General features: G+C 50.2%; 1 protein-coding gene across 12 annotated transcripts in view; it reads left to right on the top strand.

Moving 5' to 3' along the window:
• The window catches only part of INPP4A (inositol polyphosphate-4-phosphatase type I A), a 131,001-nt gene that overhangs the window by 78,713 nt on the left and 32,523 nt on the right, over nt 1–19,765 (top strand). For 8 of the 12 annotated variants that reach the window (XM_059078467.2, XM_067007145.1, XM_059078463.2 and 5 more), the window contains 10 exons: nt 5,039–5,157; nt 7,180–7,296; nt 7,572–7,651; nt 10,065–10,176; nt 10,918–11,008; nt 11,447–11,594; nt 14,425–14,555; nt 16,429–16,533; nt 17,031–17,139; nt 19,166–19,183. In XM_059078467.2, the coding sequence (XP_058934450.1) occupies nt 5,039–5,157; nt 7,180–7,296; nt 7,572–7,651; nt 10,065–10,176; nt 10,918–11,008; nt 11,447–11,594; nt 14,425–14,555; nt 16,429–16,533; nt 17,031–17,139; nt 19,166–19,183 (1,030 nt within the window). The remainder of the gene's footprint in view (nt 1–5,038; nt 5,158–7,179; nt 7,297–7,571; nt 7,652–10,064; nt 10,177–10,917; nt 11,009–11,446; nt 11,595–14,424; nt 14,556–16,428; nt 16,534–17,030; nt 17,140–19,165; nt 19,184–19,765) is intronic. The other 4 variants (XM_059078468.2, XM_067007146.1, XM_059078466.2 and 1 more) reach the window with 1 other exon arrangement.

Here is a 19,765-nt window from a genome sequence, read left to right as displayed (position 1 = left end):
AAACCAACTGGTCCTCTCCAGGGGATGGAACTGGCCTGGAGATTCTTGGGGACATTGGAAGCTTGAAGACAGTGGGGCCACATCTTTAATATGAGTGGAGAAATATCTCCAACCTGCAGTTCTCTGCTCAACCAGATTATCGATCAGTGTGAAGGTAGGAAGACATTTGTTTCATGATGCAGAGTCTCAAGTAAATTTACCTTCCCCACATCCTTTCTCTGGAAGTTAGTGGAGGATGTGCTCCACCGAAAAGAGGGAATAAACTGAGAAAAAAGAAGATCCAGGCAACAGAGTCCAACACAGGAGAGAAGTAAAAGAAATCCTGTAATAGTATTTGCTTAGCTTTAATAATGCAGAACATGGATGGAACAAAAAAGTTGAGCTAAACTGAGTTTAGAGAGAGAATGAGAGTTGATATAATTAAGTTAAAAATCTTCACCGCTATAATAGAAATCTAGAAATCAGGACATTTCTGAATCTGGCAAGTCAAGCACGGTAATGTAGTCATATTAATTAGACAGATGGAGGAAGAAACAGCTTGAAAAAGTGAGGGTGAATTTTGTGTTAAATGAATTTTGCCACAATTAAAAAAAAAAAAAAAGAGGGCTTCCCTGGTGGTGCAGTGGTTGAGAGTCCGCCTGCCGATGCAGGGGACACGGGTTCGTGCCCCGGTCCGGGAAGATCCCACATGCCGCGGAGCGGCTGGGCCCATGAGCCATGGCCGCTGAGCCTGCGCGTCCGGAGCCTGTGCTCCGCAACGGGAGAGGCCACAGCAGTGAGAGGCCCGCGTACCAAAGAAAAAAAAAAAAAAAGGAGTAGGAAGATAATTGAATGGTCAAATATTTTATCTTAAAAATAGAAGTTTAAAATTAAAAAGTACTCATTTAAAAACCTTTAATAGAGAAAATGTAAACCCTATCAGAGAGAGAGAATCACAGTTGGCATTTTGGTACATATCCTTCCGGATATTTTTTACACCTACACAGGGCTATGCAGAAATTTTTGATGATTTTTAGTTGTGGAAGTGATGGAATTATTTCCAAAAATGTCATCCTAGTGTTCTTAACATGATTTTTTTTTTTCACGTAGCGAAATATCACCGGCATCTTTTCATTTTAATAAACGTGGATCTGCCACCTTCTCATTTTAGATGTCTACATAGAATCTCTTGTATGGCTGGACATTTAGGTCTTTCCAATTTGCCGTTATAAACACACCAGCACAGTTAACGTACTTGTACATGGATCTTTCATATATTTTGCTGATTATTTCCCTAGGATAAACTCTTGGATATAGAACTGCTGAGTCAAATGAGATGCACTCGAAATATGTTTTACCGGTTTACGTCAATAGCATTCATTCAGCTGGGACTACAAATGCTCTGGTTGGAGAGACAAGACCCACATATCAGAGATTAATGGTTCCTATGGAAATATGCTAGAGGAGTGTTGTTTAAGTGATAAACAGAAAGAGATGTGACCGTGGGCTGCAGAGAGAAAGCTCCGTGGAAGCCATGGAACTGAGCTAGGAATTAAACCTTGCGTGAGATTTAGACAGGCTGGGTGGGGACGAGGCCAGGAGAGAATGTCACCCATGGGGAGATGTGTTCTGAGGGTGGCAGTTGGCCCATCAGCCCTTAAGCTGATAATCAGTCTTTCCAGCCTCGGGCCACCTGCTGTGTCTCAACCTACCTGCCTTCACTTGCGCTTGAGAGACTGGGATGTTCTCACCTCGTGCGATGAGAGGGCGGGCCAAGAGAGACCAGACCAGGGTCGCCGATGGGGGTAGCTTAAAGGAGGGAGAGCAAATGGAACAGTCAAATCCCTGATTTCTGTTGAGGCAGACGTAGTAGAAGAAATAGAATAGAATTTTTAGAAAATAATAAAACCTTAAAGCTTCTGGAAGAAAATAAATAACTCACAACCACAACCTGAGGGTTGAGGCAGAGCTTTCTTGACAGAAAGTACTAACTCTGTGTTTTAGTTTGCTGTTGCTGCCATAACAAATGACCATAACAGAGCACCTTAAAACAATGCAAATTTATTATCTTACAGTTCCCTTAGGTCAGAAACCTAGAGGGCTCAGCTGGGTCTCTGCTTAGAATCTTATAACACCAAAATGAAAGCTTCAGCATGGATGCGGTCCTTTCTGGGGGCTCTAGGGGAGAATGTGTTTCCTTGTTCATTCAAGTTGTTGGCAGAATGAGTTACTTGTGGTTTTAGGACTGAGGTCCCCATTGCTTTGCTAGCTACCGGGTTGAGGCCTGTTCTCAACTTATAAGGGCCACTCACATTCTGTGGCTGTGGCCCCTTCCTCCATCTTCGAAGCCAGCAATGGCAGGTTGAGTGCCTTTCATGCTTAGAATCTCTCCTGTCTTTTTTTAAATTGTCACATCTTTCTAACTCACCCTTCCACCTTCCACTTGTACTTTTAAGAGCTCATGTGATTAGATTAAGCACACCCAGATAATCCAGAATAATCTTTCCATGTCAAGAGTCCATGAGCTTAATCACATCTATGAAGTCTTTTTTTGCCTATTATTATAATATATTCACAGGTTCCCGGGATTAGAATATGGATACTTTTTAGAGGGAGGGACATTTTTCTGCCTGCCGTTTTCTAAAATTAAAAATCTAAAGTCAAAAAATCAAAAACTGTAGAAATCTTTAAGCAAATGAATAAATAAACCACAGACTGGGAAAAAAAATATTCACAACACATATACCTGACAAAGGACAGATCCAGAATAAAATGCTTACAGATCAGCAGTTTAAAAAAAAATCAACTCAATTTAAAAATGAACAAAAGACTTGAGCAGACTCTTGATAACAGAAGTTATAGCGATGAACAATAAACACATGGTGAAAAGATGCTTACCATTATGAGCAACTGGAACTCACACTGTCAGCTTCTTACAAAGCTAAGTGTATCCTCTACTATAAGCTAGAAATTCCACCCCTAGGTACTTAGGCAAAGGAAAGAAAACATGTTCACAAGAAGATGTAAGAATGTTTATAGCACCTTTATTTATAATAGTTCCAAACTGGAAACAATCCGAATGTCTGTTAACAGCGTGACTGATAAGTAAATGTTGGTACATTCATACAATGGAATATAATTCATCAGTTTTTAAAAAGAAGAATGAATTATTGGTATATAAACAATACAGAGGAATCTTAAAAATGTTCCGTTTATGTGAAATTCAAGAATGGACAAAAGTGATAAAAATCAGAAAGTGGTTTCAGAGGTAGGGGAATTGACTGGGAAGTATGGGGGGAGCTTTCTCGTCTGATGGGAAAGGGTATCTTGTTTTGATGAGGGTTACATGGGTGTAGATGATTGTCGAAACTCATTGAACTGAAAACCTAAGGTCTTTGTGTTTTATTATATTCCAATAAGTAATGAAAATCCATGAAGATGTATGAGAAGATAATACAAAGAGATTAATTTTCAGAAGTAAATTAATTTTCAGAAGTAAAAATCAGTTTCTGAATTTTAAATCACCAGTGAGCATTTTAAAAATCAATGAGAATGATGAGAGGCAGGAATAAAGACCTCTAAAAATCCTCTCCTTCATAAAGGCAATGAAACAATGGTCAAAATCAGTTGTTTCAATTGTCAAGATATTGAAACAACCTGAGTACCCATCAACAGATGAATGGATAAAGAAGATGTGGTATATCCAGATACAATGGAATATTACTCAGCCATAAAAAAGGATGAAATTTTTGTCCTTTGCAGCAACATGGATGGACTTGGAGGGCATTATACTAAGTGAAATAAGTCAGACAGAGAAAGACAAATACTGTAGGATATCACTTATATGTGGGATCTAAAAAATACAACAAACTAGTGAATATAACAAAAAAGAAGTAGGCTTACAGATATAGAGAACAAACTGGTGGTTACCAGTAGGGAGAGCTGGAAGGGGCAATACAGGGGTGGGGGGAGTAGGAGGTACAAACCACTGGGTGTAAGATAGGCTCAAGGGTGTATAGTACAACATGGGAAATATAGCCAATATTTTGTAATAAGTGTAAATGGAAAGTAACCTTTAGAAATTGTATAAAAAATAAAAATTATAAAATTTTTTAAAAAAATCAATTGTTTCCGAACTCTGGGAATTAACCAAAGGCTTGCAACACCGTGGGGCATGTTCAGTGCCCCTCCAGAAGAGCCAGTTCTTTTTATGCGTGTTGAAATGATTTACCATATGTTCCATCAGTTACAAGGTGGATATTTTTTCATCTTTTAGTATATCTTTAATCAGAAAGTGTCTTACAATCCGTGGCATATCATAGACTAATGGCAGTGGGCCTTTTTTTCCTCTCAATGCATTTTACAATAGATAGCATGTTAGATTCAGAGACGTATGATCATTTTTCCTGTGGGTACCGTCTATGATAGAGTTATCTGAGTCTTTCAAAATGCTTAGTACATTTTCTAACTGCAACTGTTCTACAGGGCACCTTTAGTTCTGAAAAGTCACATGTTTTGGTAATCTTACATTTGATATAAGTCTTATAAGGAGAATAAATGAGCAATGACTTCCTTTTTAAAAAAAAGCTATGTTTATTTTGCCATAGAATTTTAATTTGCTTCCAACATACGTCACCCACAGATCTGGGGACACCATAAGCTAAGTAAGGCTGCAGAAGTCCAGGATGCGGGTGTGTGTAGCTGGGTCTTGATTTCATCAGCTCTGTGGCTGCTTAGCTCCAATTGTTACTACGGTCAGACTTTATGGATCAGACCCTTCCTATGTCATCCATTCCGTGGACCTGGAGAGCCTTCCGTTGGCAGTGCCTGCATTGCTGTCCTGGGGGCTGGGGAAGGCAGGGAGGAACGAGAAGGGATTGCTTCTAATCTGAAAAATCACCTCCCTGTGACAACTGACAGTGGGATCATCTCATCCCTTTGAGTGTCATTTACTTCTCTTTCTTTGGGTGCATTTGGAACAGAGGACTAACTAGAGCCTGATTTTAAAGATTCATTTCTATTTTATTTTTATTTTATTTCTATCGTCTTAATTCTGTAGCTTGCAGTGAGCTGCATACGCCATCGCTAGATCGAAAACCAAACAGCTTTGTAGCCGTGAGTGTGACCACGCCACCCCAGGCGTTCTGGACGAAGCACGCGCAGACGGAGATCATTGAGGTGGGTGCTGCTGGCCCCTGGCCTCCGGCGGCTCCGCGACAGTGTTTCTGATCCCGATGGGAGGGCTGTTCAGTGGCCTGAGCCCCTGTAGCTGCAGCTGCATTCCCGTGGACCGTCGCTGTTCTTCCACGGCTTTTCAGTACCTTGGTATCTTTCATCGCACTTACTCATCTGGGTGGCATTTATATTTGCTGTATCCGTTACAGTTATCGTTGGTGGTCTATTGGCAGGCTGTTTTTGAACAGTGGTCCTCTAAGGTTGATTGCCTTTTAAGAGGTAAGACCCCATTCTTCCTTGTCACCTCCAGCTGGCTGCTACTTTTGGACAGTTGTGCTCCTTAACCAGAGTTTGGAGTGTTAACTCTTAACCAACCCTCTTACTAGGCGTACCGTTACTTTTATTGTTATATTCTTTGGAGATGTGTGTTACGTGTTTACTTTTTACATTAAATGAAATGACATACGTTCGCCTGGGGAATCTTACAAAATTTCTTTAGATAATTGAGCACATCATGTAAGTTATGAAACTAAGTGTAGGAGTTGGCTGGTGTGAGCTCCTGTTGGATTTTGTTGGTGACGTGAGCCTCTAGGCGAAGTATCTCCTCCCTGGCAATCTCCTCCAAACAAACTGCATTTCCCCTTCTTCCCCAGTTTCACATTTTGGAAGACAGACACGTTTTCATTCTCTTAGAAATGCATTTCCAGGTTCAAGCCAACAATTCTGTTTTCTCAGCGTGTGCCGAGCACTGCCTATGTATGAAGCCTAGTGCTGGGTGCCGTGGATGATACAAAGACCCTTGAGGCCCCATCCCTGCCCTCAAGGAGTCTACCGTCCTGTGGGTGAGGAGGCGGAAATGAACGTGGCTCATGCAGATAGAGCAGAGTGTGGTCTCTGTTAGAGCAGAGAGACGAGGACGGTACCGGAGGACGAGGTCCCATCCGGCTCATTGTGTGGGTTGGGACAGTAACTTGATCCTGTTCAGTGTTTGCGGAAGGCCCAGCAGGAGCGCAGGGAAGCGGGGGGTCTAGCCGGGCCGGGGCAGGCTTGTCCGCAGGTGTGTTTCAGGGAGGCCCTGAGTCAGAGGTCGCTGGGGGAGTGGCAGCGCTGTGGAGCCTGACTGGCGGGCAGCAGGGAGGAGTGGAAAGAAGGGGGCATGAGAGGGAGGCTCTGGAGGTGGCACTGGCGGGGGTGCATCGACGCTGGGTGGTTGAGAGCAAAGGAGAAGGAGGCGCCAAAGCAGGTGCCCGCGTCTGCAGCCTCCTTGGACAGAGAGTCAGAGAGGGTCTGAACCAGAGGATAGAGAGACAGTTTGGGTGGGGCTGTGGCCCCAGCAGGACACCTGGGGCGGGCACTGTCCAGCAGGCGCTGAGACATGGGAGCTGGAGCTGCAGGTACACACAGGAACCACTAACTGTTTGGCTGAGATCGCTAACCACTGCCTGAGGAAGAGAGTCTGATGTAGTGGCACTTTGCGGGGCAAGACCGGGCTGCCAGGAAGTAGCTACCCACGATTGAGACACTAGCAGCTAGTCCTCAGAAAAGGATAGCCCTAAGAAAGCCGGACCGTAATTATTCAAAACCCAGGATTCTAGAAATAACCAACTCTGGCCATTCATATCCTCTTCCATCTGCCTTTGTACATCTTAAAGGAATAACCCACGGTAGTAGATCCAAATACATAACTCATCTGAAGTTGTAAGACTAAGAATACATGTGGACATTCAACATGTGGACATTTTAGAAAATCCTTCCTGCTGAGCGAAGAACCCTTAGAATGAGCCCTTGGGCCCAGCTTGTGTGGTGGTCTCTTTGTTGTATCTGGGCCCAGAACACTTTGTCCTTTTTGGAAAACAGTGTTTTGGTTGTATGCATCCACGTAAGCCCCATTCGCATTTGTGTTGATCCTAGTTGGTAAGAACGTTAGTTTCTCCTAATGAGAATGTTTATGTATTTCAGAAGCAAACAGTTCAGAAAAATCCAACTCTGTATTCCGATTCTTTTTTTTTTTTTCTTCTGTTCTAGGGAACCAATGATCCTATATTTCTAAGCAGTATTGCCTTCTTTCAAGACTCTCTCATCAATCAGATGACACAGATCAAGCTCTCCGTGTATGATGTCAAGGATAGATCTCAGGGAACAGTTAAGTACCATGTTGTGGTTCGTGGGATATCCTTCCCTTTTTTCAAAGTTATGTAATCGTGTGAGAGGGGAACACAAGATTGACCTCACTTCTGGCTCACAAATTAATGTCCAATTGTATTTGTCTTTGGGAATGTCTTTGTGAGCCTCCCCAATTGGGCTACTGAGATGAGGTCAGATGTGTTGAGAGAACCCGCCAGCTGGACTCCCCAGGGCCTGGCAGTTGGAGCAGAGGCAAAGCAGGTGCACTAATGCTGTCTCCCGCTCTTCCTCAGATGTACTTGCTGGGCTCTGGAACATTTGTCGTCAAAGATCTGCTCCAGGACAGGCGTCATAGGTTGTATTTAACACTAAGGTTGGTATTTAATTTTGTCCCTTCGCAAGGATCTGGAATTATGAGGTCCAGGGACAGATGGGGAAAGGCCCTACTTCCTGTACTGAGAGAGCACCATGTCCCCAGAGGCCGGTCTCTGGGTGGGGACTTGGTTGTCGTTGAGGAGGGAGAAAAAAAGCCTGTCAGAGGGCCTGTCACGGAATGCAAATGTGCAGTGTTCACAGGAAGTGTGCAGACCCAAGGGAAAACCTAGGTATACATCTAATAATACCAAATATATTTTTCTGTTATCTGTCCCCTCCCTAATGGGGCGTGATCTCCCAGAGGGCAGGGATGTTCCATGGTTTTGCTTGTATCCCAAGACCTAGAACAGTGCCTGCTGCTCAGTAAATACTTGTGGAAGGAAGCAATGTGGGGAGGGAGGTGCGGGGGGGACCCCACTGTGTCAAGGTGTCAGTCCTTCCCAGATTCATTTTAGGGGCAATTTTCCCACCCTGACATACATAGTGTTTTGTTTTGTTTTTTTTTTTTTTCAAGATAATGTAAAAATTGGGGAAGTAGTCCCAAATAGCAAAGGAGATTTTGACACAGAAGACGAATTCCCTGCTAGTAGTGTGACATTTTGAAGATACGGAGATGACGGAGTTGAAGGCGTTGGGCAGGGCGCACCCTGCTGTGTGTGTGGAGAGCTTGACTCAGGACGAGGAAGGGGTCTCGGGGAGAAAAAGCGGGGCCGCGTGGGGGAGGGGCCGTTAGAGAAAAACGCCCAGGTACGTCCTATGCCAGAGCTGAATCTAGTTGGATTAGGGTTAAATGTAAGACATGGGCATCATCCTTTTTATTTATTTATTATTATTTGTTTTAATTTTTATACATGTACATTTTATAGTCATTTATTAAGCTCTCACTGTGTGCTCTCCTCTATGACCTCATCTAATACTACAGCCCTAGGAGGAGATATTAGGTCATGTTAGGGATGAGGAACCTGAGGCCCAGAGAGGTTAATTAACTTGCTCAGTGTTATCCAGCTAAGAACTATCAGAGCCCACGTACAAATCCAGGCCGTCTGATTCCAGAGCCTGCACTTTTTATTTTTTAATTTTTGGCTGCGTTGGGTCTTCGTTGCTGAGCACGGGCTTTCCTCTGGTTGCAGCGAGCGGGCTTCTCATCGCGGTGGCTTCTCTTGTTGAGGAGCACAGGCTCTAGGCGCGTGGGCTTCAGTAGTTGTGGCGCACGGGCTCAGTAGTTGTGGCTTGCAGGTTCTAGAGCACAGGCTCAGTAGTTGTAACGCACGGGCTCAGTTGCTCCGCGGCATGTGGCATCTTCCCAGGCCACGGCTCGAACCCGTGTCCCCTGCACTGGCAGGCGGATTCTTAACCACTGCGCCACCAGGGAAGCCCCATCATCCTTTTTTTTTTTTTTTTTTTTTTGCGGTATGCGGGCCTCTCACTGTTGTGGCCTCTCCCGTTGCGGAGCACAGGCTCCGGACGCGCAGGCCTAGCGGCCATGGCTCACGGGCTTAGTTGCTCCGCGGCATGTGGGATCTTCCCGGACCAGGGCACGAACCCGTGTCTCCTGCATCGGCAGGCGGACTCTCAACCACTGCGCCACCAGGGAAGCCCCCCATCATCCTTTTTAAAAGGAGCTAGAGATGACCGTCGGACAGAGAGCCTGGGGAGGGACTTTTCCAGGCACGAGAACCGTGAGAGTGAGTCACAGAGGAAATGGTCAGTGGATGCATGTGACCACATAAAAATTTAGAACCTGGCTAAGCCCCACAGCTTAGATAAAAAAGCCAGAGGCTTCAGGGTATGTCTCAATGAATCAAGGATTCACTGGGTCTTCCCTGGATGAATCAGATGGGCCCAGGCAGCCAGCAGCCACCCTGAGGGGTCTTAGCAGTAAAGCGGACCAGGGCTAGAGTGGTGTCAGCTATACCATGAAGGATTCGGAGGCTTTGGGAAATCCTGGGTGACCTCAGCTTACGTAGGGTCCCAGCCTAGGCCTTGAGGCTAATCAGAGCTTGAGGGTGGGGTGGGAATGGGCAGAAAAGGGGTCTAGTGCCAGAAGGAGGTACTCTCCAGTCCCGATTCCAGGGTGTGTCCGCATCACTCTCCGGGGCGGGGCCAGCCCAGGGCTGATGGGCGCCAGCCTCCCGTGCGGGCGTTGGCTACCCCCGACCTCCGCTTCACCGGGCACGCCACCCATCTCTGGGGCATCGTCCCCTCTCAGACACAGCCCTCTTCTGTGCCCCCGTCCCCTCGCCTGCCTCCCCCGGAGCCTGTGCACACGGTGACTGCTGCCTGACCGACCAGCTGGCCCCATCCTGGCACCCCCAGGACCCCTTGACCATCCAGGAAGCTGAGCTTTGTGTTGAAGCAGAAAACGAAGCACAGTCACGGCGCCGTTTACCGAAGCGCGTTGCCGGTTGCAGGTCTGCGGAGAGCGACCGCGTGGGCAACATCACCGTGATGGGCTGGCAGATGGAGGAGAAGTCAGACCAGCGGCCCCCCGTGGCCCGGTCTCTGGACACCGTCAACGGGAGGGTGAGCACGCCACTTCGCTCCTCTCCGCGGGGAGTTGAGGCCTGTCCCGACGCACTTTGCCTGTGAGCTGTGCGGAGGGGGAGGCGGTCCCCCCAGGCACTTCTCCGAGTAGAGGGAAGCGGTCCCCTGCCCCTGCTCCAGGCCACGCTGGCCCCTCTCCAGGGTGCGAGCTGCAGTCAGTCGGGAGGGCAGAGGCGGCTCGGGGGTGTGGAGTGAGACCCGGGTCACCCTGAGGGCTGGTTACGATCTTCCTCTCCCAGACGCTCCTCTGCCTCGCAGCCGCCTGGGCTCCATCTCACGCCTGGGCCCCCCACCCCGTGTCACCCTCTCTGATGCACAGCCGCTCACCCAGACACTCTCAAACAACAGTTCTAATTTCAGAGCCCGAACGCTGGTAAATAGTCATTGTAAAATACAGAGATCTCTCATTTTACCCCAAATAAACCTGAAGCGTCAGCTGTGGAAATACTCCTGGGCCTCATCGACCACTGCCCTTTCATCCTACACATCGAAACACTCAAAGACAAGGGGCAGCGGCTTGGTTGAAAGTTGTGCATTTCTAGAAAATTGTGTGGGCGGAGTATGTTCAGTGTCCTGGGGGGGGGGGGGCCTCACTTGTCTGGGGCTGTGCGTTTCTCGTAGAGTTGATGGTGGATGTTAGTTTCAAGGGTTCTTTTATGACATGATGTGCTCTGGAGTCTGAGTCACAGTTTTCTCATGCTTTTCTGTGCATGTTTTTAGATGGTTCTGCCCGTTGACGAGAGCTTGACCGAGGCCTTGGGAATCCGATCCAAATACGCTTCTTTGCGAAAAGACACGTTACTGAAATCGGGTAAACGGCTTCCTCGGTTGGTACTCTTGCCACTCGGGAGTGTCCACGCGGGTTCGTGGTCTGCTTCCCCAGCCGCTGATTGTCACGGCTGTGCACGCCCATTGTCGCCTCTCTCTGCACATCGGCGTGCCGTCCCTTTGTGGCAGCATGTCGGGACCTCGTGACCCTCCGGGGAGGGGGCTCCTGCTTCCTTTTGCTCTGTCTCGATGGCGTCGGGCTCGGTGACCGGCAGCCTCCCCGCCCCAGTCCTAGCACCTCAGAGCCCGCGACACGGTCTGGGAGGATGAGACCGCATGTCACGGGGCAGGGGCGTTCGGGCTCGGTCGCTGCGTGGGTGGGGGTGTAAGTGTTTTGACTCCCTGGAGATGAACGGGAAGAAGGGCCGGGGGCCGGGCGGCCCGCGCCTGCTCACCGCGGCCTGTCCCCCTCCCGCCTCAGTGTTCGGCGGTGCCATCTGCCGCATGTACCGGTTCCCGACCACCGAGGGCAACCACCTGCGGATCCTGGAGCAGATGGCGGAGAGCATGCTGTCCCTGCACGTGCCCCGGCAGTTCGTGAAGCTCCTGCTGGAGGAGGACGCGGCCAGGTGAGGCCCCCTGTCATCCGCCCCTTCCCATCGGGAAGGCTCGTGGACGGGGTGGGTGGAGCACCGGCATCAGGCGGGCCTGGCCGCACACCCGGCGTCCGCCGCCTGCCTGCTGCGCGGCCTGGGCTCGGTTCGCCCGTCTGTGTCCCGGGGTTCCTGTGCGAGGACGTCACGAGACAGCGTGCCCGACACGCCAGCCGTGCCCCTGCTGAGCACGGGCTCCCCTCCCCTTCCGCCTTGAGAAAGTTAGACTAGCTGGTCCCTCTCTGGTTGTGGCTGCCTGGGTCACGGTTTGCTACGGTCTGGGCTCCAGAGGGCTAAGGGTGACCCATCTCGGCCCAGGGCCTGCTTCACTGCTCCTGAGGCGGGGAGCAGCCCGAGAGGAGGCCCGGGCGCTGCAGAGTATGTCTCCCGTCTGCCTAAGAGTCACCCCTGCTCCCCGCCGTCGAGCGGGGTTGATCGCAGATGCAACACAGAAGCTGCATGAAGGAAAACAGTGCAGCCAGATCCTACTGTTTTAATACAGCTCTTTTGTTTTAATTTTTTTATCTTGGAAAAAAATTTTGAACTTAGAGAAAAATGGGAACAATAATGCAATGAGCTGCTTTATCCCCCTATATGTGTATGTTTTATTTTTTTTTATTTTTTTTTATAAATTTATTTGATTTATTTATTTTTGGCTGTGTTGGGTCTTCGTTGCTGCGCGCGGGCTTTCTCTAGTTGCGGCGAGCGGGGGCTACTCTTCATTGCGGTGCGTGGGCTTCTCACTGCGGTGGCTTCTCTTGCTACGGAGCACGGGCTCTAGGTGCACGGGCTTCAGTAGTTGTGGCACGTGGGCTCCGTAGTTGTGGCTCGTGGGCTCTAGAGCACGGGCTCAGTAGTCGTGGCTCGCGGGCTTAGTTGCTCCGCGGCAGGCGGGATCTTCCCGGACCAGGGCTTGAACCCGTGTCCCCTGCACTGGCAGGCGGATTCTTAACCACTGCGCCACCAGGGAAGTCCTGTGTACATTTCATAGAGTTAATTTTTTAAAACTTGCTTTCAGCTTTTCCATATTTGTAATATACATACATAGCTACCATCCACTTTTCTATATATCTTCAGTTTCACTGAAGTTTTAGTTACGCATAATTTCCCACTGTTTGGCGCGTTGTAACTTGGAAGAGTTCATTCATTCATTGTGTTGGTTTGGAGGGTTCTGTTGTTTCTCACACCAGCTCACTGTGGTGGGGAGGCGGGCGGCTTGATGAGCGAGACGGACCGTGGGGGACAGTCAGGAACAGAACTTGGGCCACACGCGGCCCAGACGGGTCACTGGTGTGTGAAACTTAAAAGGGGCCGTGAGAAGGAGGAGGGTGGTCGGGGCAGGCCTCTGAGAGACGGTGACACTAAGCTGACACCCGAGGCACAAGGAGGAGCCACGTGACACGGGCACAGTCACGGAGAGAGAAGGGCCCGCAGCGGCCGAGGCAGACAGGCTCGGGTGCAGACCCAAGGCCAGTGGGGCCACTCAGCCAGCAGCCCACGGGGACATCGGTCCCACCCAGCCTTGCCTGCACCGAGGGTTCTTTTACATTAATCTCGTTGATTAGAAATAATAATAATAATAATAAAATGGCACAGCTTTTAAATTTGTTTTTAACTTTAGAAAATTTAGTAGATTCCTAAACACTTCTATAAAATTAGCTCCCCCACCCCCCCACCGCTTAGAGAAAAATGTGCATAGTATAAAAAGCCAAAGAGTGCAAAAAGGCTTTTAACAAAAAACATAAGTCTTGGGATGGTCAACTTTTTGATCTCCTTCCCAAGAAACAACCACTTTTAACCGCTTTAGTGTTTTCTGCTATATTTCTAAATTTATGTATAGAGTACTCTCGTAATTAATCAATTTCAGAGATTAACTGCTGATTTCCTACGAAGAGGATTTTAGGTCTTTTATACTTTCCCCCCCAGTGTCCTAAGTTTCCTAAAATGGTTATCCTTTTTTTTTTGAATCCATTTTGTGTGTTCATTATTCTGATTATGTAGCTATTATTTCCTGCTGAGCTAAGAAGTTTATATTTCAGTTCTTAAACAGCTTTCATTTTTGTGGCTGTAACAGATTCTTTTTTTTCTTGTCTTCTTCTCTGTGCACTTTTAGATCTAGACAGCTGATTACTTACACAGATAGTAAAGGAAACGATAGCTAAAGTTGCCGTCTTCCCAGGGTCCTTGTCCCGGACCCGCATAGGATGACAGTGAAACATAAGGGGCCAGGTGGCCACAGCAGGAGCCACGGGACCCCCGTTGCCGAGCAGCCCGGCTTGCCGGACAGCTTTATATTCTGCAGCTCTGCTCCGGTGAGGGCAGAAAGCCCCATGCCTCCCAAAATCCAGGAGGCAGTGGCAGCCCCGGGTTGGGGGGATGGAGGGGTGGGGAGGGCCTGTAGCAGTTGCCCTCAGGCTCCAAACCTCCTGTGCTCCGGGAGGGTCAGACTCAGGCTGCAGTTCAAGCCTTCACGCCCCTGTGGCCTCTGGACACATGCAAGGTCGCCGGCGTGCCGTGGTGGAGCCACTTCCCTCTTCACTCCTTCACTTAGTTTTCCCTGAACATTTGACTGAGTTCCTATGAAAAGGCTGTCTGTGCAGTTTCCACGTGGTCAGTGGTCTGCCTTTTTTACAGCCGCTCTTGGAGCTGTCTGCTGTCCTGCCCTGCTGCTGCCCCTCCAGACTTGCAGGGCCTTCTCTGGGCATGACGCGTCCACATCCATCCGTCCTCCTGGTCGGTCAGGACTCCTGAGCCTCTGCCGGGAGGGAGCCGGCGCCATGGCCTGATGCGTGTGTCTTGCTTGCAGGGTGTGTGAACTGGAGGAGCTGGGGGAACTGTCCCCTTGCTGGGAGAGCCTCCGGCGCCAGATCGTCACTCAGTACCAGACCATCATCCTCACGTACCAGGAGAACCTGACCGACCTTCATCAGTACAAAGGTGGGTGCCCGCCCTCAACCCCACCGTGGCCCACCTGCTCTCATCTTCCCAGCCGGAAATCTGGAATCCAGGGTCATTCCCATATTCCCACTGACAGACACTCTAATGGATTTTTTAAAATAGATTCTCATGTAGGTGTGAGTTCTCTCAAACATGGAATTTTCAGATCTTAATTGAGAAGACAAATGTGTGAATTGCATCGAAAGTTCCTTCCATGGTATCATCTGCCAAAACAACCGCTGTAGGATGAAATTCAGGAGAGACAGAGTCACAGGCTGTTGGTTCATTTTATTTCGTCTTGGTCTAGCATCAGTGAAATGGCCAAAAAGGATGCAGGCCGTTTTCCTTGAGACAAAGCAAGGCAGGGTTTTCTAGATTTCCCGGTTTAACTGTTTATCGGTCCTTATATTTACATATGAGTTGTCTTGAGTGGAGCGCTCTCCATTTTAAGACTCAAAAGTGAAAGTGAAATATAGACACATCTTTTCTTCTTGAAAGATGCCACTTGATTTTCAGAACATTTTCAGGGTAGGTTTAGAAGACTATGCTTAACTCATTCCCTTTGGGTTCCAAATGGATTGACTCTTCTGGTTTTCTCTTATTTTATTCTCTATCTTCAGATTCTTCCCTCCTTCCCCTCTTTAGAATAGAATTTCAGCTTTTAAGGAAAATCGTAACCCCTTAATGTGGGGACAGCACAGCGGAACCTGTCCCTAAACTTGGCTGAGAAGCAGCCAAGTTTACAGGAGTGATGTCAAGATGATGCTGCCCTGGGTTTGGTTTGAATCTGAAGAACAGATCTAAGTGTATTTCTAAGACAAATGGCAGTGGTTGCCTGCAGGGACTTAGGGACCTGCCTGTGCTGGAGGCTTCTTACCTGGGAAAGTCTGAAACCCCCCCTACCATGATTCTTCTAGAGCAGAGCTTCTGAGATGTCAGTGTGCTTCTAAGTCTCCAGAGAGTCTCGTGAACAGCAGATCTGGGATTCTGCATTTATAACAGGCTCCCAGGATGCCAGCGCTGCTGGTCCACGGGCTACCCCATCAGTGGCTAGAGAACCATCTCCCGTGGCAAAGTGCAAAGCAGATACTGGCTGGTCTGCATTTTGCATACTGGCAAAATAAACTTGTCTTTTTTCACTAGATGGAATGTTTATTTCTCCTGATTGTTAGTGTAATTTATAGTCTCTTTTTCTAGGCAAGTAGTTCTTAATTAGTTAAGTATTCTAACTATAGAAATAAGATTGTGACTATTTGTTAGAAAACATGGTCCCAACTCCTGAGCCCCCACCCCAGGATGTACAAGGGGACATGTTAGCGTGTTTTCCAGAGGCCAGAATCGATGCTGTGTAGCGTTTGCTCATCTTGATAGACCTGGGGTGACGGGCAGACCTTCTCATCACTTTTCAGAATTGAGAAGTGCTGCTCCCGTCACACCGGTTTCTTAGATCGCGGAGGCCGGCAGGCTCTACAGCTGGAACAGGCCCTTCCTGGCACGGGCCCACTTGCTTTTTATAGTGGTGCTGACATCGTGCTGCACAAAAGCCTGTCCCTGTGTCAGACCTGTCGGTTAAGAGCTGCTGATGGGAAGGCCCAGCGTCGCTCCTGAGCCTCCGAGGGTGGATCCGCCAGGCCCCTTTCAGCACCTAGGACCCCGAACCAGTCTCCTGGCCGGGAGCTGCTCTCCCTCAGCGTTTCACCCCCATCGTCTGCGAAGGAAGTGTGCTCATGGGCAGCTCAGAGTTTCTGAGGCCACTGCTGACACACAACTACATACCCTCAGCAGCACCCTCAAACTGTCCCTTCTCCACCCACCGTTCATGAACGGGGGATACGGGCTGACCATCTTTATTTTCTCACATTCCATTCCTCAGGTCCCTCGTTCAAAGCAAGCAGTTTGAAAGCAGATAAAAAGTTAGAATTTGTTCCCACAAACTTACACATACAGAGGATGAGAGTTCAGGACGATGGAGGATCAGGTAACCGTCTCGCCGGGTCGCATCTCACTTCTTTTCTCCCTGAGCTGCCCCACGTCTGCCCCAGCCTGCCCTATGTGTGCTGCTGCTGGGCGCTTGGCAAAGAGGCCCAGCCCAGCCCAAGGGCCTCCGGGAGGCCTCTGTGGAGAGCTCAGACCCCTTCCTCTCATTTGTCCTCCCTCCAGCTTCCCTTTGTGTTGCTGTGGCAGAACATTGCCCACAGGTCATCCTTCTGAAGGAGGGATGCAAGCTGAGTGTTGCTGGGTAGTTGCCCTCTGCGCTGTGTGGCTCTCCCCTGAGGCAGACAGGACCCTCGTAGCCGAGGTGACGGTGCTTTGGCTCCAGAGGCCCTCAGGCAGCCCGGGCTGTGCGACTGAGGGAACCACAGGCTGCTTGGAAGTGGGCTGGCGGGGGATCCCCGAGTTGTGTACGTATCCCTGTAGCTGGCTCGTCCACAGGCCTGAGCCCAGGGTAATGGAGGAGAGCTTTCTGTCATTCAGATCAGAACTACGACATCGTCACCATCGGAGCGCCAGCAGCACACTGCCAGGGCTTTAAGTCAGGAGGTCTCCGCAAAAAGCTGCACAAATTCGAAGAGACCAAGAAACAGTAAGTTCTTGGAGGGTGTGTGTCGTCGTCCTTGTACTGCCGTCTGACGCTTCCTAGGTTTAAAAAAAAAAAAAAAAGTCAAAACGGGACCACAGAAACATCCAGCATCCGATCTGCTTTGCGGGGTGGGAGGAGCTGCCTTACGGGGCCCTGTGCTGCTCTGCGTGTGACTGAGCTGGGTGGGTGACCAGGCACCCGAGCCGTGGTCCTGTCCCTGTCAAATGACAGCAGTGGATGGAAAGGCTCCTGGAGCGCGGTGCCCCAGGCAGGCAGGCTGTCCTCCTGGACGCTGGGGCTCGGCTGCCCTTTACAGGCCCTGGTCGGTCAGTTGAAGGTCGCAAATCGTGAGGCCCGGGAGAGGTCTTTTCCTCTCCTGGAGGATGCTGGCGGGCAACATTCCCAGTGTCAGAAAGGCTCAAGGGGCTGCACGGAGTTGACCACGATGAGCAGGAACTTGGGAGGTGGGCGGGGCGGGGCGGGCCTTGCGGAGCACGCTGTGAGGGGCGGGGCCTTGGGGGCAGGAGCTGAGGGGAGGGGCCGGGCAGGCGCAGGCGGCAGAGCTGGTGACGCAGAGCTGACGGGTCTGGGTCTGAGCCTGGCCCTGGGGCAAAGTCAGCACCAGCTTGGAGCCTGCTGGAAACCGGCGAGCGGAGCGTGCAGGGTGTGCTGTGGATCAGAGGGGATGGGAGAGAGCGCTAAACCGAGCTGTTGTGCTGGACACCGCGAGGCGTGGCTGATCTTCCCGAGCGTCACGCGCCAGACTTACCGTGACCAGGGGGCGCGGGTGTAGGAAGTGGATGCCATGCGTGTAGCCGATGCCCTGGGCTCCTCGGACCGTGAGGTGGAGGAGCAGCGTGAAGGCCTCAGGCTCGCAGAAGGTGACCCAGACGAGCCTGTGCTCAGGCTGATAGGAGAGATGAAGGCAAGTGAGGGGAGACGGCAGAGGACACCGATGGAGCGAGGTTCTGGAGGAGACGGGGCGGCGAGGCCCGGAGAAGACGGTGGGGCTGCAGAGAAGGAGCAAGCTGGGGCCGTGACGGGGCAGTCTGCGCGGAACGTGGGCTCGAGGGCCCGGAGCCGAGTGCTTTGAGGACGGTGACGCCGAGGCCCGCCAGCCTCAGGGAGGGCCCGCGGGGCAGTCGGAGGAGGCTTAGCGTCGGGCCGGAGCCTCAGGCCCCAGGGCGGGAGTCAGGACAGGGCTTGAGCAAGGTGACCTCGGACTGCACGGCTTGGGAAGAAAGGTCAGGTGCAGCGGTCGTGGGCCGAGAGGCGAGCAGGCTGGCGGAGAGCAGCTGGGGAGTCGGGTCAGAGCTGAGCGCAGGGCTGGGCGGCATCTCTGGGAGGCACCTGGCAGCCTCCTCGACCTTGATTCGTCCCCACCAAGGGCTCCTCCCTTGGCAGACAAGCCAGGCCACCAGATCCCCCCCGAGGATTCACCCACCCGTTGCTCCTCTGGGAATTAGGACAAAGGCAGGCTTCCTGTGCCACCACGCCCTTTACAGCCAGCCGCGTGTCTGTCGCAGCATTGCATGTGGCCACGTGGAGGTGCGAGTGTGTGACGTGAGGCTGGCGTGGAGGCCCCGGAGGAGAAAGCCGCTCAAGAGGGCTGTCCCTGTCCCAGGAAGGTTGGGGTGTTGATACCTAAGTATTTGGCATGTTAACTTCAGTACCTCTTACTCCCTAAGTGCTTCTATAGCATTTTTCTAATATATACATTTTTATTTAATGTCCTGCTGATGTCATAAAACCACCTGCAAGAATGGTTTGCACCAGGGGGTGAGCCCTCCTTTCGGCGCAGGTGTTAACTCGCCGGCATGGGGCGTCTCCCTGGGGCTCGAGCACATGCGCAGACGTTGCTCTCACCAGCGAGCGATCCGGGCTCCTGAGTTTAATCGTCCCTGTAGTCGGGGCCTCGACAAATGACCTCCAGAATTTTGACAAAAGAGAACTTGTTTTTTTAATTTTTGTTTTGCACTTGCCGTTTGCTAACAAGCTGCTAATATTTCGTTTTGGTTCTTTTCTTTAGCAGTTTTGAGGAGTGTTGGTGAGTTTTCTGTCTGTGGAGAGTGTGTGTTTGGGTCTTGCTCTCGTGCAGAGAAAGACTGTCCCCTCCTCTGAGGTGCTTCCCCCTCCGTGCCCCCGTGGGCTCCTAGTTGTAGCCTCATAGACAGAATTCTCCTTCCAACTGCAATGTTCTGTGATAATGAATAGCCCACATCCAGTCTGCTGTGTCACTCCCTCCCAGTCTGGGGGCAGTTCATTGCTGTGCTCGCTCGAAGCGAAGACCAGTTTTGTTCCTCCAGGATATGAGGAGCCCAGGCCGGGCAGGTCCCCAGGCGCTGGGATTTCACGTCAACCCACCGGTGCGTTTGGGATTCCCTTCCTGGCTTCTTCTACAAGAACCTGTGGCTTTTCAGTTTTCAGTTTCCCTTCATGTCTAGTAGGAATGAAGCCAGCTTACATTTTTAGGGTATTTAACAGTTAATGGAGATTTGTAAGACAGTATTACTAGGGCCAGTTTTATCCCTGGAGGGCAGCCAAGAATTAATACAACCAAGTGACTTTTTCCACCCACAATGAGATGGCAGCCAGAAACCAGCATGCCTGCTGCCTGGGGTCCCCACTG

The sequence above is a fragment of the Kogia breviceps genome, chromosome 11 (genome assembly GCF_026419965.1).
Source record: "Kogia breviceps isolate mKogBre1 chromosome 11, mKogBre1 haplotype 1, whole genome shotgun sequence".
Lineage (NCBI taxonomy): Eukaryota > Metazoa > Chordata > Mammalia > Artiodactyla > Physeteridae > Kogia > Kogia breviceps.
This window is presented reverse-complemented; position numbering and strand designations above follow the sequence as displayed.